The sequence below is a fragment of the Seriola lalandi genome, unplaced genomic scaffold (genome assembly GCF_002814215.2).
Source record: "Seriola lalandi dorsalis isolate HSWRI2012SDOR001 ecotype SW California unplaced genomic scaffold, Sedor1 jcf7180002054758, whole genome shotgun sequence".
In the NCBI taxonomy this organism is placed as follows: Eukaryota; Metazoa; Chordata; class Actinopteri; order Carangiformes; family Carangidae; genus Seriola; species Seriola lalandi.
Genome location: NW_019525311.1, coordinates 49,852 through 74,809, shown reverse-complemented (window position 1 = coordinate 74,809; position 24,958 = coordinate 49,852). Strand labels below are relative to the sequence as shown.

At 38.5% G+C, this 24,958-nt stretch overlaps 3 protein-coding genes across 3 annotated transcripts in view; 2 read left to right on the top strand and 1 right to left on the bottom strand.

Moving 5' to 3' along the window:
- Positions 1-8,148, top strand: part of dars1 (aspartyl-tRNA synthetase 1) — a 28,527-nt gene extending 20,379 nt beyond the window's left edge. Inside the window, exons 10-18 of the mRNA XM_023424888.2 lie at positions 124-235; positions 1,815-1,949; positions 3,182-3,329; positions 5,357-5,503; positions 5,845-5,887; positions 6,438-6,518; positions 6,985-7,096; positions 7,311-7,382; positions 7,561-8,148. Coding sequence (XP_023280656.1) covers positions 124-235; positions 1,815-1,949; positions 3,182-3,329; positions 5,357-5,503; positions 5,845-5,887; positions 6,438-6,518; positions 6,985-7,096; positions 7,311-7,382; positions 7,561-7,652 — 942 coding nt within the window. The 3' untranslated portion in view covers positions 7,653-8,148. The remainder of the gene's footprint in view (positions 1-123; positions 236-1,814; positions 1,950-3,181; positions 3,330-5,356; positions 5,504-5,844; positions 5,888-6,437; positions 6,519-6,984; positions 7,097-7,310; positions 7,383-7,560) is intronic.
- On the bottom strand, positions 7,818-12,118 carry LOC111668764 (protein lifeguard 3-like). The gene is made up of 11 exons (XM_023424889.2): positions 11,845-12,118; positions 11,666-11,733; positions 11,480-11,544; positions 11,327-11,380; positions 11,131-11,181; positions 10,967-11,006; positions 10,695-10,732; positions 10,489-10,576; positions 10,035-10,130; positions 9,847-9,900; positions 7,818-8,756 (listed from the first exon to the last, which is right to left on the bottom strand). The coding sequence occupies exons 1-11, from the start codon at positions 12,116-12,118 to the stop codon at positions 8,607-8,609; spliced, it is 978 nt and encodes a 325-aa protein (XP_023280657.1). The 3' UTR covers positions 7,818-8,606.
- Positions 12,119-13,432: 1,314 nt separating this feature from the next.
- Positions 13,433-24,224, top strand: pnkd (PNKD metallo-beta-lactamase domain containing). The gene is made up of 9 exons (XM_023424840.2): positions 13,433-13,621; positions 14,786-14,901; positions 15,213-15,325; positions 15,990-16,048; positions 16,363-16,455; positions 17,214-17,377; positions 19,715-19,801; positions 21,026-21,141; positions 22,543-24,224. Exons 1-9 carry the CDS (start codon positions 13,464-13,466, stop codon positions 22,714-22,716), a joined length of 1,080 nt encoding a protein of 359 aa, XP_023280608.1. The 5' UTR covers positions 13,433-13,463; the 3' UTR covers positions 22,717-24,224.
- The last annotated feature ends 734 nt before the right edge of the window (positions 24,225-24,958 follow it).

The following is a 24,958-nucleotide window of genomic DNA, read 5'->3' as shown; positions in this document are numbered from 1 at the left end:
AGAAGTAGCAGAATTTGGCAGTCTTGTTTTTCACACATCTGTTACGATTGTGTAATAAATCAAACGAATCATTCTAAGTGTGGTCATACCTCCTGTGTTTGTGGCTGTTTTTTTTTGTTCCAGACGACCACCAGCCAGGCCATCTTCCGGCTGCAGTCAGGAGTGTGCCAGCTCTTCAGAGACACCCTCACCAAAAAGGGCTTTGTGGAGATTCAGACCCCTAAAATCATATCAGGTGCGAACACACTCTCTGTCACACATCCTGCCTCATGGGAAAACTAAGACTAACACCCTGAATCATTTTCAATTAGATGTATGTTGATTCACACTTGTTTCAATATTACCACCCACAGGTGTCTCCTGAGTCATCGTGTGACAGTTGTAAGGTTAACTTCCTCTTTGGGTTGTCAACTTTTTTTTTTTTTAAGACAGCAATTAAAATTAGGAACCAAACTCAGAGTTCAGCTGAAGCTCACAAAAAGTTTCCGAACCACAACACGGTCTAAAATATTTTTGTTCAAGTAAAATAACAGACAAGAAGGTATTAGACAGAGTTTTATTGTTTCAGACCAATCAGGATTGTAATCCAGCCCATGGGGAATTTTGATACATCGATCAACTCTCACATTTCCACACAATGCCCTTCTCATTTGACAGGGGAGGCCTTCCTTAAGCTTGGTCCCAAAAGGCTTTATCCCACATCACTGAAAGAATGGAAGGCTACAAAAAAAAAAAAAAACTTGGGATTTAAACAAAAATCTTCTCACCAACATTCAGAAGATTTCGCTGCGTGGCAGCTCTCTCATCCTTGAACCCTTTTCTCAACATCAGGTGTGAGAGGAGACTTTGGATTCTGCATGGACCAGTTCAACTTTTCTATTCCTCAGATGAAATTAATTTCTTGTCTAAAATCTAGAGAGAACGCCCGTAGAAGTGCATATTGTTGATAATGACTGCTGGACATTAGTAAATGGGAAGAGAACTTTAATGTAATCTGGAGTCATAATGGATAAAGATTCTGTTTGTCTCACAACAAATTACTATAGTACACTGATCCCCAGCCCTCAAGCCTCCCACGTGCTTCTCAGATTTGAAATGTGGCGAAACCTGTGGAAACTTTCACTTCCTCTTTTCTTAAAGAGCCAATGATATTAACCAATCCTGGCAGATCTAAATTCAAAACTGCCGCTCTTTTATTTGGCGGCACCTGTAAGTCAACTCAGTGTACTTTTGCAAAAACCACATCTTCCTGCCTGTCAACACCCATAGCAAATACAGTTTGTGCCGTGCAAACCCCCACCCTATTTTTGACGACATGAGAATATTAGATAGTGCCCTCTGACGTCTGTGAAAAAAAGGGAACAGTAAATGTGTTATGTAAGTCTAGCTTATGTTATATAATTCTGAAACCTGTGTTTGTTTGTTTTGGAACACATGCCAGGCAACTGTATGTGATGTTCTTATTGATTGAGGTTTTTTTTTTTATGACGTTTTTCAGCATCCAATAGTTTGGATTCACAAAGTGTGTCACAATTTCTGTTTGCTCAAAGCTGCTGACCTGAGACATCCTCATTTTGTAAAAGAGAGAGAAATTATTGTAAGATTAAACTTTTAGTGAAAAGCTGATATTATCATCATGATTGGGGTGGTATAAGTTTGAAGTGAGAAACTTGACTTTCCTTTTGAAGCGGTCACTACTGTGTCCAGTGTACTTATCAGAAACTCTATCAGCCCCAGCAGTTAATGGTCATTTTGTGCTGTGGGGCAGTAAGAATCTCATTTCATATCTAAAAGTTGCCTTTTTCCACTTCTAGCTGCCAGTGAAGGGGGAGCAAATGTCTTCACAGTGTCTTACTTTAAAACCAGCGCCTACCTGGCGCAGTCTCCTCAGCTCTACAAGCAGATGTGCATCTGTGCTGACTTTGACAAAGTCTTCTGTGTGGGACCAGGTAAGAATGTCCATCACATATTTCATGTCTCCAACCATGTTTTCATTCACTTATGGCAAATGGCTAAATGCATTTAGATTATTAAACTTTGACAGACCTCCCTGTGTATCTTTCACTGTGGTCAGAGCTACTGTGGGATTAGTGTGTTAGTGACACACTGGGACTTGTAAAAGACTTTATGATGCTGTTCTGGATTTAACAGAATCTGCAGCTCTTTTGGTGGGAAAACACTGCCACCATTTGATTGAATAAACACAATATCTGACATAACAATATGCATAAATATATATAATATAGTGCCACTATCTAAGAACGGCTAAAGAGGTTCACCAGGCAACAAACAGATGTAAACAAAAGGCTTGTCTTCAGCACTGAGGAGCGGATGTTATGTTCACTATGTTTGGTACTGTTTTCTTTTTTATTGGTTGATTTAGTAAATGTATGCAGGAGTTGGATGCATAAAATTCTGTGTGATTACAGAAGCAGAAATATCATATTTATAAAGCCACACATATGTATGGATCTGTTCTATAAATCTGAGTCATTGTGAAATTGTGTGCATGTGCCTGATTTCCACTCCATTCAGCTACATGTGGACACACATTTAATCAACCAATTGCATGCCCCAGCCCACAGTCCGTGCTCCTGTAAATGGTAAAAAACAGAAAGCTGCACAGTTTGACATTAGTAAGGCTCTCCAACATCGACAGGGGAAACATCCTTATGCACCACTGTTACACATGGCTCTGGGTAATTATATGTAGCAGTCATGACATTAATACACCAGACAAGTACCTGCAAACCATCATCAGTTGTGATATCTTAATCATCCTCAGAAAGGTAATCAGTACTGATTTAGTTTATAGGACTCATCACAGAAAGTTATGATTTACAATCAATGATACAAAGGAGTGAAAGAGAAGATGAAAGTCGTTGCAGTAAGATAATCACAACAGCATTACTAGAAAAGTGTTTCTTGTAGACAAAATACTTGTGAATTAAGCACAAATTAGCATGGTGACACATCACCTTCATGAAGGAGCGTTGGAAAAGACCCTTCATAGTGTACTCCAGCTTTGTGACCTGGATTTAGGGATTCAGTGTGCTCATCATACAATGACACTGAATTTAAGACCATTTAATTAAAAGATGTGTTGAAACCTGCCATTTCTCCTCGCCTTTCCGTTTACTCTCTTTAGACATTGATGTCTAAATCTGCAACATCATTTCAGTTTTCAGGGCGGAGGATTCCAACACCCACCGTCACTTGACTGAGTTTGTGGGTCTGGATATTGAACTGGCCTTCAACTACCATTACCACGAAGTGATTGACTCCATCACTGACACTATGGTCCAGATCTTCAAGGGTCTGAGAGACAAGTAAGATTAGGATTTATATGCTAAAGGTCGAAACTAATAGGCTGACATTTTTGTTTTAACTTATACTCAAACATCTTTTGGCTCAGGTGATGATTGCACCAAAACATGATGCAAGTGAGATGCCATAGAGTCCCAAGTATGTTCTCCTCCTCAACAGAAGATCTGAATTTTCTCAGGATTAGCTCCTGATGTGGAAATTTCATGGATGGCAAAAAGTTGGAATGTTTTATGTCTTAGTAAAATTTTTCAGCTCTTGAATCCATTTTAACCTCCTAGTACCTGGCGTCCACATATGTGGACCTCACATTTTGGGTTCTCTAGACCACAATACTAACTTTTTATCAACAAGGGCCTGGTGACCACAGATGAGGATATTATACTGCCACTCAGTAATAGAAATGTAAAACTAATGTCCTCATATGTGGACATCATTTTTCTCAGTTCCCAATCAGCCTAAATAGCAAAGAGAAATTAAAAATGCACGCCATGCAAGAGTTCGGGTCTTAGGAGGTTAAGTGTGGTCACACACTGTTGTGTGCTCTGTTAAAAAGTCAGTGAGTTCCACTCAGTCTGACTAGTGAACTGCCAACAAGAAAATGTAATGATGGGGCTTTATTGCCTCCTAGTGGTGTGAATCAGTGCAGCACCTGTAATGAGCTGTTAAAACTGGACTGGATAAAAACATGAGTAGGTGTAACTCTTCTTATGTGTGGAACCTGCAGCTTTTCTGGCTTCAGATGTCTGCAAACGGCAGTAGTTTTAGACTTGGGTATTATAAAGATTTTTTTGTTCTCATCATCATGGTAGCACTGACTGGAAAATAATGACATCCAGAAGAATAGTTCTCACACAGGCTGCCTAAATCTTATTGTGTTTTTTTAATGTCCTTTTTATACCTACTGTGTGATTGCTGACTGTAGGCAGCACAAGGATGAGGTCTGCTCCCCTTACAGTAAAGTCCTGAGTTGTCAAAGCTGACCTCCAAAAAAAAGTCTTAGCAATTAAATCATTGATTTTATATATATATATATATATATATATATATATATATGGCACAGAATTCTGCTCTCCATTATACACATTCAAATAGCACCCACACCACTTCAATAAAAAACATGGACAAGGCGTAAAAGTTAATCTTCTGTTCTCTCCCTCATTTGATTCTTACTTTGCTCACATGCTGTGGATTCAGTAACTGTACTTTTATTGTTGGATTTTTGTCTTGTAAGCAGCTGGTGTGAATGGAAGATGAAACTTAGGGAGATTTGGCTGATGTCATGATGTGACGCTAAAATGCCACATAATTTATGAAGAAAACAATAAGATGTTTCACAAAGGACAGACAGATGCTCCTTAGTTTTGTTACCACCTCAGAAAAAAAAAAAAACCCTTGTGAAAACCAGATCAACTAAGTGTGTGAAACACTGCTCCAGAAATGGGTCAACTTAGGTCACACACCAAACTACAGTCATTAGTTTCAAGTTATGACTATTGTTCCTCTTTCTCAGGACAGTTGGACTGTTTGGCTTTGTTCTTATTATTTTCCAGACTAGTTCTCCTTGACGTATTTACTGATTTTGCATATGCATTTGACTGACGTTTCAGCAACAGATGACTTGGTCTCTGTTAGTTGTCTCATGTTGTTACCAAAACAAATCAAAATACTGATTGTTAGATGTTGGTAAAAAAAAAAAAAAAATGCTGTTCATGTATCATGTCACATTGTAATATTGTGATTCAGGGGCATTTAAGTATTTTTACCAACTCCACTAGCTCACTAGCTTTGCTCTGTTTAGAGAGCATGTTTAGTTGAGATTTAAACACTGTACAAACCTGTAAGGCCTTTAAAATATTGAAGTGTTATTTTACAAAATGACTGACCTGCGTGGGCTTTGATCCTGGTTAGGTTAACAACCAAAGGCAAATATGTACCCTGTGTGGGTAGGAATTCTGAATATTTGTTAGTAGATTTTAATGTGTGTGTGTGTCTGTGTCTGTGTGTCTGTGCCTGTGCCTGTCTGCATTAGCTTCCAGACCGAGATCCAGACAGTGAATAAGCAGTTCCCCAGTGAGCCTTTCAAATTCCTGGAGCCCACTCTGAGGCTGGAATACATCGAGGCCGTGGCCATGCTGCGTGCGGCTGGGGTGGAGATGGGTGATGAGGATGACCTCAGGTCAGAATACATCAGAAGCCCTGTGCCCCCACTTCCACCTCATCTTGTCAGAGGATTTGATGTGATAAAAGCAGAAACACATTTTAACATTTAGAGTTTAAAGAGAGGAAGTGAAACATCAGACCAATAATTCAGCAATATTTTAATATTCAAGTCATTCTTGTTCTGTTGAACTATTTATGCTACAGTTAGGACAGACATAGATTCTGTTGGTGTAAATAGACCTGTAGAGCACTAGATAACTATCATATTCAGTTGCAAACAAGTTACAAGTAAACACTGTGACACATTAAGACATATTTAAAGGATACAAGTGAATGCCTTTTTCTGTTATTCTGTAGCACGCCCAATGAAAAGCTGCTCGGCCGTCTTGTCAAGGAAAAGGTATGTTCCGTTGTGTTCCATTAATTTAATGTCAGAGTGTAAAAATATGAATATTGCTTGACTGGACACTGACTGAAAAAGCAGGTTAAATAAAACTTGTTTGGTAGTAAAAAATCATTCTTTGATGGGTTACACATTAAAATCACCACGTTTGCAATCAGCTGTTTGACTTCATCAGAGTTCTCTAAAAAATCATGGCGATCTAATTTACAGTTCATGACCTCTGAGCCACAGTGAATTCTGCATGTGGTGGAGTTTAACATAATATTTAGGATTGCCAATTTCATGTTGCCTTAGCAGTGTTGGCAAAAATAGACATATTTTACAGAACTTTCAAAAGTGACAGTAACATCAAATGTTCCATATCCTGCAGTATGGTGGAAGTTTCATTTTTAGTGCAGAACGCCACAGCAACCGGAAACCCTAAGGGATAAGTTTAAGTAATTAATGACACAGGCTTTTTGCTTCATTAACAAAAGGGGAAACATGAATGTATTTATTAATCCTCAGTTATGTGACTAATGTTTGAATCTACACTGATTTTTCTCAGTATGATACCGACTTCTATGTGCTGGATAAGTACCCACTGGCTGTTCGACCCTTCTACACAATGCCTGATCCAAACAACCCTGTAAGTCTCTCACCCACTCATACACACAGTTGGCTACATAATAAGAAATGTGCAGTATCAAATGTTATGTTAAGTGTGTAAGGTTTTGTAAATTAGTGCATTGTGCATTATAGTCAGAGAGCTGCTTTAGACTTGCCAAAGACTCTTGAGCCTCCTATGATTGCTGGGTATACTTGCTTATTACACTTTTGTTTACTTATTTAATTGCTTATATACTTTTTTAGTTGCATATGTTGTTTTTGTAGAATCTCTGTGGAGGAACTCGACTCGTTTGTGAACTTTGTAGCAATTTGGTCTACTCTCGATCCGCACTGCAGCATCGTCAACTTGCAACCCTCCTTTTAACTGTCCAAGTCTGTCTTTATGTTTCGTGTGTCAGTGTCTTTTTTCCCCTCCTTTCATTAACAGGTGTGTGGATAGCTTGATTCTTGATATCACAGGTGATGTCTCTTCTTGTTTTCATCAGAAATACTCCAACTCCTATGACATGTTCATGAGGGGTGAGGAGATCCTCTCTGGAGCTCAGAGAATCCACGACGCTCAGCTGCTGACTGAAAGGGCCATCCATCACCAGATTGGTAAGAGCAAGTGTAAAGATGGCTCTGTTAAGGTACAGGTAGTGATTTACATATGATTTGTCTCCCTCTGTTGGTGACCAGTGGGAATTACAACTCTGGGAAATTGGTTAGATTGTTGTTTTAAAAATGCAAAGTAATTTCAATTTCAATTTCAATTTCTTTTTTTTTTTTTTTTTTTTTACAATTAAACCTATTTCTTTTTATGCTACTACAGATCTGGAGAAGATCAAGGCATACATTGACTCCTTCCGGTATGGAGCTCCCCCACATGGTGGTGGAGGCATTGGTACGTACAGAAGACAGATCTCCTGCTTTACTGAAGATGTTTTTAATATTATTTATAATTATTAGTATTAAAAGTATCATCAGAATATACTGTCTGTGAATATGACTCCAGGCGTCTTGGAGGTTTTTAATGGCAAGAATAAAGATTTGTTGAGTGACTCAACTGTCATCCTTCCCAGGCCTGGAGAGAGTCTGCATGCTGTACCTTGGTCTCCACAACGTACGTCAGACCTCCATGTTCCCACGTGACCCCAAGCGCCTGACGCCTTGAACCTGCCACCATGTGGACATACCCAATCATCACTGGACTAACACACAGATGCTGGTGACAGAAAAGGAGAGGGTATAGGAGCTAGTGCCACCCTATGACTCTAACGTGCCACTATGATTAACCATTAAGATGAAAGAAAAAAACAGTTGCAACAGTAGGGTGTACTTTATTGATTGGTGTGCATCGTTGTCTAACAACAACAACGAATAATCGATAGATTAAAGAGAGAGAGGAGTTGGCCCATGACTTAAGGAAGCTTCTGGAAATCTGCACACACTTAATCCATCTTTTAATCAATGAGTCAGTGTTTGTCTAAGTCCTTTTCTATGGAGATGTTAAAACTACTTTAATACAGATCTGAGTCCCTCCCTCTACCAGCACAGACTTAGGACTAATGATTGTGGTCTCCAGCTGTATGCCTGTAACTCCAGGTGTTTTGTAAGTAATTAACAGAACCAAACTCAAACAATAAAAAAAAAACCTCTCAGACCATCAATTGTTATGTCTCCATTGTTGTTTTTGTTGTTGTTGTTGTACCTCTTAATAAGGATCACACTGTGTGTTACTTATTAATTCAATAATGATTAAGTTTCACCAAAGTAATTGTTCACAGACTACTACACCAGTTTAAACGTGTATGTTTTGCATGAATGATCTACTAAAACACAGCTTGCTAAAACAAAAAAGGCAACATTAAATTACAACTATACAGAAATACAAAGTCTCTTCATTCACACCCACTTTACAGCTTTATAAAGTACAAGAATAAATAAAAGTGCTCAAGTGTTATTGACAAGAAAATATATACAGTATAATTAAATTGATAGTTAAGAAGTTTAACATAGTCTGTAATGGTGCGTCCTAATTTAAACACTTGTGTTCATGTAGCATTGTGTTTAATGACAAACACAATATACTATAAGTACAAACTCTGTATGTGCTCTAACCATGGCCTTATTCAGTCGCAGCTCCGCTGATTTGAAGGATGAAGAGAAAAATGTGAACAATGTCAACGTAGAGAGAGAGTGCTCCATAGATGTATTCCTCTGGGCTGATGGCCAATTCTCGGTTTCCAATAAGAAGCTGGGTGTTGTATACCAAAAACTGGGAAAACAGAGAAAGAGAGGAACAAAGGAAAGTTTAGTTTGTCAAACAAAAAGAAACATGGGTTTGCTTAAGATGTCTTTGAGTTTAGTGGGGAGCAGCAAACCATCAAATATTTAGCTGTAAAAATGTTATATGCCTTTTTATCTTGTTAATTCCAAATATATTCATGGATGAAGAAAGTTGATACTGTATTCATTTTAGCACTGTTAGTGTGTCTGTCACACACATTTGAACAAGATATGTCAACAACCTGCTAGAATACCACAGCATTGATAGCAATTTTCATGTTCCCCATCTGAATGAATCATAATCTTTTTGTAACCCTTGGCGTTTCCATAAATTCTACTATCCGGGCAGAAATTTCCCCCATTGCACAAACAAGACTAAAAGTCTACAGCCGCGCTAGCAGGTCTGTAACATTGTACTTAGGTACCACAGTGTTTTGAGCTAACTTCAGCATGCTGACATACTCACAACAACAATGTTAATATGCTGATGTTTAGCGGGCATAATGTTTACCATGTTCACCATTAGTTTAGCACATTAGCATACTAATATTTGCTAGTGGGAACTTCATTAGTTTTGCAGGTATTTGGTCAAACATAGGATTGGACATTGAAATTTTGACCTGATTATGGTGACACATGAAAAGTTAAGTACAATTCATCTGAGGGGAAGATGCCATAAATTTAGGTATGTATCCAATTTTATGGCAATCCATCCAAGAATAGCCAACAAATTTCACTCAAAATCAAAATTGTGAAACCTCCTGGAAGCACGAGAGAGAAAAGTCAGCAGAGCACTCAAGTCATGGCAATCCATCCAATAGCTGTTGACATACTTAGTACCAAAGTGGTGGACCAACCGACAGACCAACATTTGCTTTCCATGAGCTAGTGCGACTAAAAATATGAAGTTCAAGAATCATGTTCAATATCCCCAAAAAATTGACTCTTTCCATTGGTCCACCTGCATGTCCTTTTGTCCACTCTCAGACCAAAACATTCAGGGACTCTTGTTATTCAACAATGACCTTGCACAGCCAAGCTCACAAGTTGTCCTTAAATTCATGTGAGCGCAGACTCACCAGAGTGTAAACGATGGCTCCAATTGCAGCATAGAGCATATGCAGCCAAGGGACCTGTTGAGTGACATAAGAAAGGCCTTTGAATGCTAAATCAGTCCCACAGATACACCCTACTGAGCTGCTACTCCTCACACTGAGAAACACGAGAAGTGAGGATAAATTAAAGGATTTGACCAAAGAGTCCTCACATATTGGAAGGAAAGGACGATGGCTGTAACAATCCCAATGATCATGAGCAAAACGGCAGCAATGCAGAGAAGTCCCCCACAGGAGGTGAAGTCCACCTGTGATGAGAAACAAGTCATTGGCAGGATGAAAGCGAAGTTAATACGCTTCAAGCCACATGAAAGAGCAGTCGAGATAATTTGAAAGAGGAGCAGAATAAGGAAAAAGAAATAATAATAATAAAGGGGGGTGGATGTGTCATGCATCAGCCAAAAATGTAACTTATTCATCTTGAGTTGCATCAGACAGAGAAGTTGGATTCACATCTCATCCCAAAATGTTATAAATATTTAAAGGAACTCAGTGCCCCATTGTAATGCGAGACAAAGGCGTTCTTTTACACTGACAACAAAGACATCCTCTGACAAGCCATGGGCTACTGAGCTACAGAGAGACACAGTTTACATCTCCATCTACCTTGGTTTGGAAGCAGAAGATTGTGACAGCTATACAAACTACTGCTGTTATTCCCATGGCGAGAAACACTGCTTTTGTTTCATAATAGCTGTAAAAGACGGATTTCATGATTAAAACAAAAACATAAAATAATATAATACTAAATAATGATACATCACTCTGAGAATGTTCTCTATATGTATTGCGGCGTATTGCCGAAAACAAACCTTGAAATTGTTCCAGACATGTAAGACAAGGCGAGAGTCTGCAAGATAAAACATGAAAACAATGTGTCATGGAGGACAGAGTGGGTTCAAGCCTTTTTCTGGCATCTCTCTTTTTTTATGTGCTGCCTTTGTTTTGTTTTACTCTACTTTTCCAGCCTTCAACCCAAATACTATCTAACTCCTCATGTCATGTTCCTTAGTTTTGCCATGTGGATCCGCTAGACGCCAGCCTGTATTGGCTCCTGACTCATAATCTAAAAAACAATACTTACAAATACTCCCAGCAGCACAAGATTCCATGGGAAACGTCTCCTAAACAAAAAACGTGAAGCAGTATACAAATAGAATCATTACTGGCTATGAATACGTGAATAACACATAACATAGTTGTACAACTATTTTCTAACTTATATAGTCAGGCCAGGGCCACGCTTACCTCGGCCCTTTGCAGCAGATGAGAATGCAGTAGACCAAAAAATAAACCACACTATGGAGAGATAAGTGACATGATTGTTGCTGTATGTATCATCGTGTCATGAGAATAATAGCACCGAGAATATTGTTGTTTCTGGGGAGTTTCTCTCTTAGTTGTACTTGAAGTATGTTTTTGTTTATTTCATAGTGTAACTCACAAAGATGCCCAGTAGATGCCAGGGTATCTGATGACAAACAGCCTCACTGGGTCACTATGAAAGCACAGATATAAAGGATCACTCAGGAGTAGACTGCTGGTCATTCCAATAGATGAGATGGGATATTGTACTGGGGTGAATAGGGACACTTACACAAATGTAAAGACAGCAACAACTGAAAAGGTGACGACAAGCTGTGCTGCTAAAATGAGGTAAACCTGTCCATAAACACAAAACCAAGAAGTTCTGTTGAGCACACAAGGAAACATATCAGTAGATGTAGTTGAGGTTAACATGACTGTCTGTGTGTGTAGCATGGTAAATGATGAAAATCCTTACCTTTCTGATGAAGGCATGCCGAATAGACGTGCTTTCCCACTGGGTGCTCAGAAGATCCTCCATGTCTCCTGCAGAGTTGGGAATAGCGAAGTGGTAATTTATACTTATTACTCTCGGGAGCTCATCTAAATATAATGCAGGACGTGATTAACTGAAGTCCTGTGTCATTTCCTCAGAACCTGAGTTGGATGGAGGCACTCCAGCAGACAGAGTCGGTATTGTGGTGGGCATCCCAGATGGAGAGAAGCCAGGGGCTGACCACATGCCGGCCTGCGGGTAGACGCCCTCACGGCCCCAGTAGCCAGGCGGGCCAGGGCACATGCCTGGACTGGGGCTGTAAGATGGAGGTGGTGGAAGAGAGGAGCCATGTTGTGGCTGGTGGGGGGAGTTTCCATACTTAGGATGGTGTACTGCTTCCTCATAAGGTGGAGGACTATCTATTTTAGTCGTCATGATTTTTGCCGGATCACCTGGAAGAAAGGGTAAGTGGTGATCAGCTAGATCAGACTCATACTGTACATATATATATACGGTACACAAAACCCACAACTACTCATGCCTGGTCTGTATGTCTCTGTCTCAGTTATCCAGTGAATTATGTACTTTTCATTGTCACAATAACTAAATAAAGTCTTGTTATTATATTATTGTGGAAAAACTATTACAGACTTAACACCACATTGTAAAAACCCAGAGTTCTGTATTAGTATCTGCTGGAAAGAAGCTATGTCTGTGCAGTTGTAACAAATAAATAAACAATAGAAAACAATGTAGTCATATTAGAAAAGTCTAAGGAAACAAAGATGAGACTGAATGCTCATGATGATTCTGATGTGAATAAGTATTTCAACAAGGGGAAGAAAGAAAGAAAGAAAGAAAGAAAGAAAGAAAGAAAGAAAGAAAGAAAGAAAGAAAGAAAGAAAGAAAAAAAGAAAGAAAGAAAGAAAGAAAGAAAGAAAGAAAAAAAGAAAAAGAATAATTTTACTTACCTGGTGGTTTTAGCCTAAGATATGAGCACTGTGCCCTTCAGTCTTTTCTCTCCTTGGTGGTTTGCAGACTTGCACCACAGGGGGATGTCATCTCGGTAATAGGATATGCTCACTGAAACTCACACTGTTACTGGTGTGTCTCCAAAAGTGGAGACTCTGGTTGCTCAGGCTCCTGTTCATAATAATCAAAATGCTACGTAAAAAAAAAAAAAAAAAACCCAGACTGTTGTCTGTATCCTCTCTTACAACATTTAGATGTTAGGTAACGCTGATGTTAACTCTGAGTTGCTTTAATAAAGCTGTCAACCTGAAAACATATTTATAGGCCTATTATATTATCCTTAAGTTTACTTAAATGTTATTCAATAATAAAATGCCTACTGAGTCTCATTTTGAGCTATATTCGCTAAATTATTTAGACGTCGATCAATTCCTAACGCCATATACGATAAAATCAATTATTAATTTTGAATGGAAACTAGTTCCGTTTAAAAAAAGGTCGGCCTCCTGTAAAATTGAGTTACTTAGTCATAGATTTGGTCATAGACAAATTTTCTTGACACAGATTCACGGGTTAATGTTAGATTTCTGGAAGAAAAAACAAAAAACAACGTTAACTTTATTATAATGAAATTATTTTTCACACATTGAACATGACTTGAGCCACAGTGGGATCGGATGTGATACACAGAAGAAAAAGAAGAAATGTTTTACAATTAACGCTAATTGTACGGCGATTTTAAGTCCTCGCTTCCGGGGCTTCCGGGGTAGTGGTCACATGACACGTCATTACGTTCCGCTGAGATACTATGGCGCTTCCCGACTGGATTGTAACGCTAATTGCCGCTGCATCCTTCCTCTGTTTCTTATGTTTATGTGTTCGCTACAGACGCTCAGGACAAGTGTTTTGGAGAAAACTGTTAAGCAAGATAATGGCCCGCACGGAGAAGCCGCTGTTCAGAATCGCGTGAGTATAACACGACCATACCTAATAAAATAACATTTTGTTGTCATCGAGGTGATTACTATTAGCGTAGCTTAGCAACATCTAGCCATTCTCATCATGGAGGGCCGTCCCACCAAGCTGTATTCAAATACGATCCGATTTAAAGTTGCGTTACCGGTCGATAAAAGTACTACCCCAACGTTATGGTCTAAGGCATTTTCTAAACCGAGTGTAGCCATTGTTTTATACAGCATACATATGAGCCAAAAATAGCGGTTCACCTTTAGGAGACGTGGTTTATAATAGCATGCTATCCAACTTATTGTAGTTGTTGAAACTATGCAAAACTAATTTACTGCTGTTTGGTGAAACGCATTTTTGCCGATTCGAAGAATGGCTCCACTTGATCAGATTTTTCGTGCCATTTGAACAAATGTAAGCTGTTAGTGCTTGCACCCTCTACCTTTGCTGATACTTGAGTAGGCGTAACCCCTCCCCTTTGAACCATGGTAACCACATGGTGGGGTTAGCATGGTCAACTCCTGCTACTGTTAGGCCCATAAAGTTGAGTACTCCAGGGGTGACATACTTTACAAATGAGTGTCCGTGAGGATAAACAACAAAGGCGCTGTGGGTGAGCTGGTCTTCCGTGGCTTTATTATATAAAAAAATAAAAACGTTAACTGCCTCAACTAACTCCAATAAAACGATCACAATAATCACAATATAAAACAACAATACAATATCAAAATGACACTATTTCAAAAATACAATAAAATTATTCACCAGATATTTACAATGTTAATTCTATATAATTTTACTATTTAGAATTATAATCTTTCCCTATATGAATAATTATCTTTTCCCCCTTTATATATTAAATCACAAAACAATCATATTTACAACGTATCAACAAGAAAATCTCCCTCTTCCTATTTCCTGCAGCACCGCCTGTTCGCTCTCTGGTTACTTAGCAATGGTAAACTGCACTATGCTGTAGCTGTTATAAACCGTTGACTATTAAGTTAGAAGGGGGGAGGGGGGGTCTTGAAAAATTCCAAAAACATATATAGATATACAACAACAACAACAACAACACACATTAATGATCGGGCAATTAAATAAATATCTTATGTGCCACACTATCAGACACAATATTCACTAGCCTTTTGAACTGTTTCCTAGGTACACACTCTACACCAGGACCAGACTTGGCTACATGTACTACAAGAGGCAAATGAAAAAAGCCAGGGAACATTACCCTGCTGGACATTCCACAGTCCACCCCATGGAGTTTAATGGTATGTTACAGCATGGATTTGACTATTTAATCTGTCTTAGTGTCTTTTCTTTTGTTGTTTGTGGGGAGATACCATCATCAAAACAGAACAGACCCTGTTGAGTGTGTCGAACATAGGACATGCTGTCATATGATGTCCAGGCTCGAGAATTGTCATTAACATTAATACAAAGGTTCTGCTATTTTACCAAGATACACTATGAGCAGTACACCTGGACACATTTTACATTATAAATGTATTTCTTTTAATACTACAACTTCTACCAATATTGTACTCCATTTGTCATTTGTCATTTCTTTGTCTGCCCACAGATATAAAAGTAATTCCCATCTCGGTACTGTCTGACAACTACAGCTATCTTGTAATAGACACAGCCTCCAGTGTTGCCGTTGTTGTAGACCCTGCAGACCCTCAAACAGTCCAGGTGAATGCCTCTGCTGTCAGTTGTGTGTTTTATGTCTGTCAATTAAAAGCTTTTTGTTGTTTGTAAGGGGCTTTGAGATTGGTACTAATATGCAGAAAACAACTGACATTTTCTTGTGCAATGGCTTGAGTTGAGACAGGTCAAATCTTTTTCAGATCTCATTACAGTGCCATTTATATTAAAAAAAAAAAAAAAAAATGGTTGCCTTGCCTCCGTTTTGTAGGTTTACCACACTGCTGAAATACTGTCAATGGTAACTGTAAATGGACTCAGGTATCAAAAATGAAACTTGTGTGTTTGTTTGATTGTAGTTATAGTGACATGAGTCTTTAACACAAACCAGTTTAATGAAGCCCACAGACTCAAATTGGCTTTGTGATAGTTATGCCTTTCTCTGACTTAGTCAGTTACTGTGAAATGACTCGGTGGATTTCTGAGCATCACTTTCAGTGCAATTAAATTTTTTGTAATCTTACAATCATCTGTCTTTTACTACAACTACAGGTATTGATTGTCAATAGCCAATGTTATATTTGAAAGTGCACGCCATAGTGTGTCAGCAGTCTGAAGTATTAAGAGCGTAATTAGCTTTTGAATAAACTGCTGATGAAGTGTTGATTTAACATGGTGATTGATGGTTTTAACAGCACTTGTAACTTTTCAGGCAGTCCTTAAGGAAGAGGGAGTGATGTTAGAAGCAATACTCTGCACACACAAGCATTGGTGAGTTTTATGGGTTTTAGTTATTTTAATGTGTGGTTTGTTTTTTTGGTTTGTATGTATAAAACATTAGGAGATGGGGCTAAATATAGCCCTAACCAAGTATGACACTTTGCAAAAACTGTATAGTGTGTGAAGGGAATATGGGTAAACATGGCGTTCTCATGCACGGAATTGCTGCTGTTCAAATTTCAACACATTTAAAATTTATACTAAAGGAAACACTAATCTGAATACATTTGAAAATGACATTTATGCGTCAGATATTGTCTCATATTTCAGAACTTTTAAGCATCTACACTTTGTTCTGTTAACAGGGATCACAGCGGGGGAAACAAAGGGTTGAAAAGGCTTCACAGCTCATGCCGAGTGTATGGAAATGCAGCTGATAACATTCCTGGCCTTACGCAGTAAGTCCTTGTTCGCACAGTATAGCACAGTTCTTCCTGTCTTGTTCTCACTGTCAACACTTGCAGCAGCTGACTTCACAGTAACTTATCATGGTATGAATAAACTGATCCATTATGCCTGGGGGGTTGTGGCCTAAGAATAGGGGTCATATGAGGCTCAATGGTGTAAACAACCAGTGGGCCAAAGTGTATTTTCCAAAATGATTATGACTTATCTCATTACATATACCACAACTAGTTGTTGCCCCATATTTTAGTTTGGCAAGTACATTTTAACAGAATTATTTAAAAGGCTTTTTTATATTTCAAGATTATATTTTCATTTACTTAATTGTTTTTGGTCCAGAATAAATCAATTAGCTATTAATTTAGCAATTTACTTCCCAATTTCGCTCCCCTCTTACTAGGTATCTGGTTTCCCTTAATTTAATTGTGCAAGACATTACATCAAAAGCTCTATACCTTTGTGTACTCATTTCTTCTCATCTGAATACCTGAATCCACATGTACACAGTTTTGATATAAATGACAGATGACATCCGTGGACTGCATCTAGTTGATATGAAGGCTGGATGTGACTCCAATCCCCAGCCGAAGACCCAGTCTACATAGATATTGAAACCATGTCAGAATGGCGTGTGCAAGAGTGTGTTTGTTGTTCTCAGTCATTCTGTAAGAAGTTGAAAATGGCAGTAGGGTGTAGCGAAACAGTGGTGCTGTGCTGACATCAGTGCTGTGTATTTTTTCTGTGTTTCCAGCCCTCTCACGCACAAGGATTCTGTAACAGTTGGTCGTATGCACTTTAAGGCCCTCTTCACTCCTGGACACACAGTGGGCCACATGATCTACCTCCTGGATGGCCAAGCGATCGGCGCTCCCTCCAGCCTCTTCTCTGGTGACCTGGTTTTCCTTTCAGGTTGTGGTGAGTTTCCCAGAGAATGGGATTCATAGGAGTAATCGTATAAAGCTGTGTCCTGGTTCACAGTTTATGGAAAATAAAGAAGGAACACAGAAAATACAAAGCAACATTGACCTCTGTGATGTGTTTGTTTTACCTGGAATGATTCGACACATAAAGCAGGTCCTTGTACTCACTAATGGGCCATTGAATGACTAAGGTGGTAATGAGCTGTCTGGGGCTAAGCTAAATAAGCATCATGTTCTGAATACAGACGGTGTAAGTAAATGCATTAACTTCTCCTCATGCAGTCATCCGCACAGACATCTGCATGTAGGTTTAACTGGAATATTCAATTAACTGGCATAAAATGGATAATGGTGTTTTTTTTAAAGTATATTTTTGGGCTTTTTATGCCTTTAATGGACAGTATAGTGGAGAGTGACAGGAAACAGGGAGAGGAGGAATGACATGCAGCGAAAGGCCGTCCGATGCGGGATTCGAACCGGGGCCGACTGCAGCGAGGACTGTAGCCTCTACACATGGGGCGCCTGCTTAGACCACTACGCTACACGACGCCTCGGATAATGGTGTTTAATGATGTCCACAGCAACAGACCCCTCAGGTCAACAAGAAAATTGGGTTGCTGGAAACACAAGGGTTAATGACCTATCTGTACAATTTTATTTATCTGGTTGCTTACCTCAGGCTGAAACCTCAGGACCAGCTGTTGACCAGCTCTTGTCTGGTTTGTGGAGGCAATGTATTTTCAGTTCATGTCTCTGGTTTATATCCCTACTTTTGATGCTTTAGTTTTTTACTTTATTCACACACACACACACACACACACACACACACACACACACACACACACACACACACACACACACTGACCACCTGAGGCCTGTACCACAAAGCAGGATTTGATGTTATGGAGGAAACTAAACAGGTGTAACTCTGGATTTTCAGTCTGCTTACCAGGGTAAATCACCATGGTAACTGATGCTGAACTCAGATCAAAACCTGTCAACCGCCAAACTACTAACCAATCAGATACCTGGAAAAACAAAAGACTTTACAATTAAGTGATAAATAATAATGAGCAGTAGATGTTTATATAAATCAGTTGCTGTTCCAGACATTGCATGTGTCCACTCTAGTTTTAAAACAGAGCTTCTAACAAACAGAGGAGAGTTTATCACAGTAAATGTTTATTTAAAAAAAATGTTTTTAAAATTTGAACTTTTATCTGCATCTCATGTTCATATAGCACATGTTCACTAGTTTGTTCATCAGACTGAAGAGTGAAAATACTGAGAATGAAACTTAATATATATATATATATATATATATATATATCTTTAATCTGACTTTAATAGTAATTCAATTTAGAAATATTTCTTTTTATTGTAGTCATGTGATCATAATGTTTACATTTCACCTTGTTGAGCATCACTTTTGGACATGGTCATAAGCAAACTTACCGTCAAGTATCAGCGTTTCTTCTCATATCATATTAAGTATTTCATTCATGGTTCAGACGATGTTGCTTATAATTAACAACTCTGCCTCTTTCACATGAACGCGCTCGTAGGCGGATGAGTAAACCCAGGGTTAACTGAGCCAGTTGATAACCTGCTTCGGAGTACAGGTCATCAGGACGGTCAATGTTAGGTTCAGTCAAGCCAGATAACTAAAAGTATCCGGGGTATGTTGAACTTGCTTCATAGTACAGGCCTCTGGCCCCTCCACATGCACTCAAGTTCGAGATATCTAGTAAACAATGAATGCGCATCACTGTCATCTTTACTGGACACTGCTACTATGTGCAAGTTCATTCTTTTTAATGTCCCTGTAATATGGTTATTATTTTTACTGCCTGGTCCATTAGTGGCTATAAGGAATATAATCACATTAAAAATAATTAACATTGGATCGACAGCTCCCCAAAAAATCATAAAAAGTACAAATTTATCAAAATTAAAAATCTTAGATACAGTAATTGAAGCTTATTTTGTTCAGTATGCAAAGCAAACATCTTTTGTGCTCTTTGGTGCACTGCAGAATAGCAGTAGTATATACCAGCTTTACTAAACAGCTTATGTCCTTCTCAAAATGAAATTGTTATCTGACCCTTTTTTAACTTCCCATTTGCACTCTGGGTTGCTTTTCTCAGAAACTAGACCATTTAAAACCCAAAACTTTATTTTAAGTTTTAAATTCAATCCCAAGTAGCAATGAAAAGATCCTAAAAAGATGAAGTTTGGCCTGCTAAATGCAGACACACCGTTTAAGATTTACAGATGCCCTGTTTTGAACTGGAAATCAAATGACAATAAAACCTGTTCTTTTTGTTTTCAGGGAGAATGTTTGAAGGCAGTGCAACAACAATGCTGTCATCTCTGGACACAGTCAGCTCCTTAAGTGATGATACTCTATTGTGGCCTGGTAGGAAAATGTTCTCACTTGTCAGAGACTCAGTGTAAGTGTTTGTATGATGTGTTGGTGGTTTGAATGTGCAGTGGTTTGATTTTTGTATTTTGAGAGACATTCTTATGGTTTTCCTGTGTAAAAAAGTATGAGGTGTCTCCATCAAACCTCATTGCCGCTTTCAGCTTTCAACAAACTCTAAGGTTATTTTCTAACAAGCATTTCACTCTGAAATGCAGTTATGGCATTACGCTGATGCAGTGCACTGGGAAAGCGGCTGCCAAAACTGCTGTAGAAGAACAGAGCTGCAATTTTCCTCAAGGAATTTCCTCCAAAGAGCGTCTGTTTATTCCCTACAGCAGGAATGTGTCAGGCAGCGCTGGCCTGATATTTGGTTGTTGTTCAAACTGGTGAATATTGTTACTTTTGCATCCAAGCGCGTCCCATTTCTTAAAAAGGTTTCCTAAATTAACATTGCATGCCAATCAGCGAGTCTTTTAAGGGGAGTTCGCAAGGAAGAGAATCACAAGGGCAGTTTAAACAGTGCAGACGTCACCTGGTTATTACTGGCAGTTAAAAAGTAGTGGTTCATGTTACTGACGAGGTGCTGTAAATTTGTTGGGCCTGAAAGTAACGTACAACCACAAGAAGTGGAAGGGACCAGTGATGGACAGGATCCAGCCATGGTGAGGGCATTGAGTTGCCAAGTGCTTTGGAGTGTATTAACGCAAAGCTCATGCTTACGCGATTTTAATTAAGTCACTTTATTTATCTTCCCCAAAGACATTTTAAACTACCTGATTTTAAATTACATCCTGAGACATAGACAGAATAATTACAGTTTGTATATTTCAGATATTATTTATTTAGCCTTTAAAATGTCATGAAATTGTAAAATGTAATATGCACAAGGTGACATCTCCTAAATTGTTACAGCTTATTATTGGAAATTCCTCAGGATTCACTAGAACTCCTAAAATATGTTGATTGTAAGAAGTGTTTGCTTGAGCCAGTTTGTGAGGTACGCATGTACGTCATGTGTGTGCACATGATCAAGATGGTACCACCTCCACCTCATTTTGAGCCAAGAAAAACCCTGATACTGTTGCACCAATGCACTTATTTACAGTCACATTCTTGAAAGGGATTACACAGGGACTTCTATGGAGTGGAAGCTTTTCAATGTGGATATGCGCAAGGGCATTATTTAGTTTTTTTCATTTCTGTGTGGTTATCCCTCAGGTCATGAGTATGCAGAAGACAACCTGCTGTTTGCTGCTGAGGTTGAGCCACGCAATGCTGCCAGGGAAAACAAATATCAGTGGGTGCTGCAGCAGCGAGGCCAGAAGATGTGCACGGTGAGAATGATGTATTGCCATTGTTATGCTTCTCAAGCACATCGTCCCAGAAAGGATTCATGTTGTCTAGCACCTGGGAAGGAGGGCTTATCACCTGTGTACAGTGTTCATGTTGTCAGTGCCCAGAGAGCTTGCTCTTTTCTCACTTCCTCCTCTTTCAGGCTCTCACATTTGAGTCTCTTCTATGATAGCGTCTGCAGCAGAGCAAAGGTATACTGTTGAGTGAAGCACCTATCCAGAATTTAGATGGGGTTTTTATCTACCATCAATACAGCATGGCAGTTTCACAAGTTTGCACCTCACTGAATTTTGCCAACTTCCAAACCCACAACTTATTAAATGATTGACTATCTTGTTTCCTCTGCATCATGTGGATGATTGCAACATGAAATGTGGCAAGTTTTACTCTTTAGAAATAGTTTTGACAAATGTTGATCTTTTTGGTTTTTTATGGTAAAGGAAAAAAACCATGCATACAAACAATACCTGTCTTTTTGTACTACCATACTAGGTATGATTTTAAAATCCTAAAATATGGGCTTTAAATGCATAAACAAACATATATATAATCCATAGACAAACACAGATCATGCCAGATATTACTAGCTGATGTTATATGAATGTCACTGGATAATGAAAGAAAATCTGTCTTGTCAGACAGACATTTTGACTTGTCATTGTAGGAAAACACAGGTGTTACTTATAACATTAACAACGACTTTGTCCTAGTGTCCCAGTACGCCATGACAGCGAGCCAGCATGAACAACACCAGGAAACTGAAGCAGCTAAATGGAATTTAGCCATTAACAATGTTATCATTTATACCTGTGCTTTTACTACTGTGATGTGTGTCTGCTAAGCCACACGTCACAGTCACTAAGGCCTGATTATTACTATAAAATTTGATGAATTCAAATGACTAATATGGTTTATATGGCTTGCTTTAGTAGCTCAGTCTTGGGTAGGTCTTTTAAAGTTCTACTTTTGCTGGGTATTCATTACCTACATATTTGAATTTGCAATGTGGTAGGGAAGGAGGGTTTGCTCAGAGAGCTTTACATTAAACAATGTAACAGCAGAAAAGCTCATTAACACATGAACTCATTGTTTTAGTCACCTTTAACTTCTGTGATCCAGGTATCATCTGGATTAGCAGATTATGCCCTGCTAATTGCATGACATGGAAAGGTAAGAGGTGATATATTGTTGATCAGGAAATGTGTTGCAGCAGTTGAACTGGGACAGAGATGAAGAAAGGCAATGCTGTGCTGGGTTAAGTTGGCAGGAATCCCTTGTTACCCATAATACTGTTATGCAAATTAATGAATGGCATATGACTCATTGTGGCTACTAAAGAGATTCTAAAAAGGGCTGCATTTTGACATGCACTTAATTTTCAGAGTCCCTCCACTATTGGAGAAGAGAAGCAGTACAACCCTTTCCTGCGCAGCCACTCTGCTGAGCTCCATCTGGCTCTAGGCCTCCAGCAGTTTCAGGATGAAGACTGGACTCAATTCAGGGCTCGCGTGCTGGAGGAGCTGCGGAAACGCAAAGACCTCTACAACAGGAGATAGTACTTGCGAAAAGTCTGATAAACAGCAGGGAACAGAGCAGTGAGCTCACCTGTAAAGGATAGTGGTACGAAAGCGTCAATCTGTTACTGAGCTCTGAGGTACTATATAAAAGCCTGACCGGTTTTGTACATTTAAAGGGGCATTAAATCATTTTTGACCTTTATCAACCTGTGTTAATGACCACTAGGAACAAAGTCACAACTTCATTATTACATAATCCAAGTACTAATAATCGTATTACCTCTCCACATGCTGTATGTTGTGGTAATTTTGTGTTTATAGACAGAGTAGTGCTCATTTATTGCCTCTTTAACACAGAGTCATAACAACAATGTAGATTTGCATGAGTACCTTCCTGGTATAATCAGATTTCTCATTCTGGTGTGTGAAACACAGGGTGAGAACAGGTCTGCACATTACATGGGTTAATCAGCATGTTAGGTACTGTATTATTGACTCCACAGTTTGTTTAATTTTTAGGATGAGCAATCAATTGTCTTTAAAACCTTTCATGAAAATGACTGTATTTGGTTCGCTGGTTTAACATTTACATGCTGCTGAAGAGTAATTATTTTCTCCATGGAATATGTGACTTGGACTTGAGTATTTTGATTGACTGATTTTGAATTGTTACTACAACTGTTATAACAATAATGGTACCCTTAATTTAACTAATCGCACAAATGCTTTTTGCTGTTGGTACAGACTTTTATGTGAATATGTTTGCTGAATCCAAGAGTGTGTTTTCACTTTAAAAAAGATGTTACTAGCGTTAGTTCTTTACGGTGCACGATGTTTGGCTACTAACTCTGTTTTTTCCTGTAGGAATTTTACTTTAAAATAAAAACGGTAAGGATTTATCTGCTTGTGGGCCAAAGATGAAACACATTTTGTAGTAGAGACATTTTTTGTGCCTCTCAGAAAATGTTTTTTGCTCAAGTAATTGTTTTGCATTTAGAACTGTATTTTTTACTACATGTCACTACATGAACAGCAGCATGTGTGAAAGATTTAACAGACACTGCATTGTAATATATGAAATATGACTAAATCGCTATTAAAAAGATTCGTTTTTTAGCTAATTTTAAATTAATTACTCATGTCTGCCAATTAAACTGAATCAAGCTATCTGTAGACATACACTGCTTTGCAATAAGTTTTAATTGATGTTTAAAATGTGTAATATTTAGGTTGTTGATGGAATTGGACAACTTTTCATTTTGTTTCTAATATGAGAGTACAATTTGACATTGACTGTGACACTCAATTGAAGGAATGTTTTTATAATGAATCTGAAAGTCAAAATGATAAATATTTTTTAATATATTGAAGCGTTTATTATACTGTGACAATACTGAGGAGGAAAATCATTTTCATTGTAACAATGTGTTTTGTTGTTGTTTTTTTGTACGTGTTTTTATGAAGGAAGTGTAATGCAGCCTCTGTTTAGGTCGAGATGGGCCAGAATGCAAAGAAATAAACCTTGAAACTTTTGAGGAGATATGAAAGTGCTTCAGATTCCTCCATCACTCCTGCAAAGGAGCTTGTACCAAAGCACCTTGTCCCCTGGTGATTGTTGACTAAAATGTTATTCTGTTTGTTTGATGCAGATTTGCACCTTATTTGCATATGTTTGAGTTACGAACACCACCACACGGGAGACTGTTTTACTTCAGGTTATGTTTTAATGAGGAAATATGAAAGTAAACTTCTCTATTAGAGATGTGTATATGTTACTTGTTGTCTTTATGAATGTTAAAAACTGACAGCTGAGTTATTTTTCCCACTCCTATAACTTCCTTCAACTCAAAAAGCATAACCTACTTAAAGCACGTTCAAAGGATACTTTATGTCAGAAAAAAGTGAGCTGCACTTGCTGTCGATAAAGCAGTTTAATACAACAGAGCAACAAGCTGTAGAATTACAAGGTGTTGTGTCCTCGGTCCACCTCAGATGCCATATTCCAAGTGTTCTGTATAAATCAGAGGTGCACTCTGAAAGTAGAATCAGTAGTTTATTGGACTTAATATGAGATAAAGGAAAAAGAAAGATAATACTATGTGATTTCAACATTATAATTCCCTGGAAAAGTGTAAATCTGTGAATGCAGTCAGGCTTTCTCCTGAAACTTGCAACACAAACAAAACATTATTAAAAACAAATCACAGCCAGAAGCTGCTGCCTTGACTAACACAAACACAATCTATAACTGAAATAAATTTAAAAAACAAACAAAACTTCA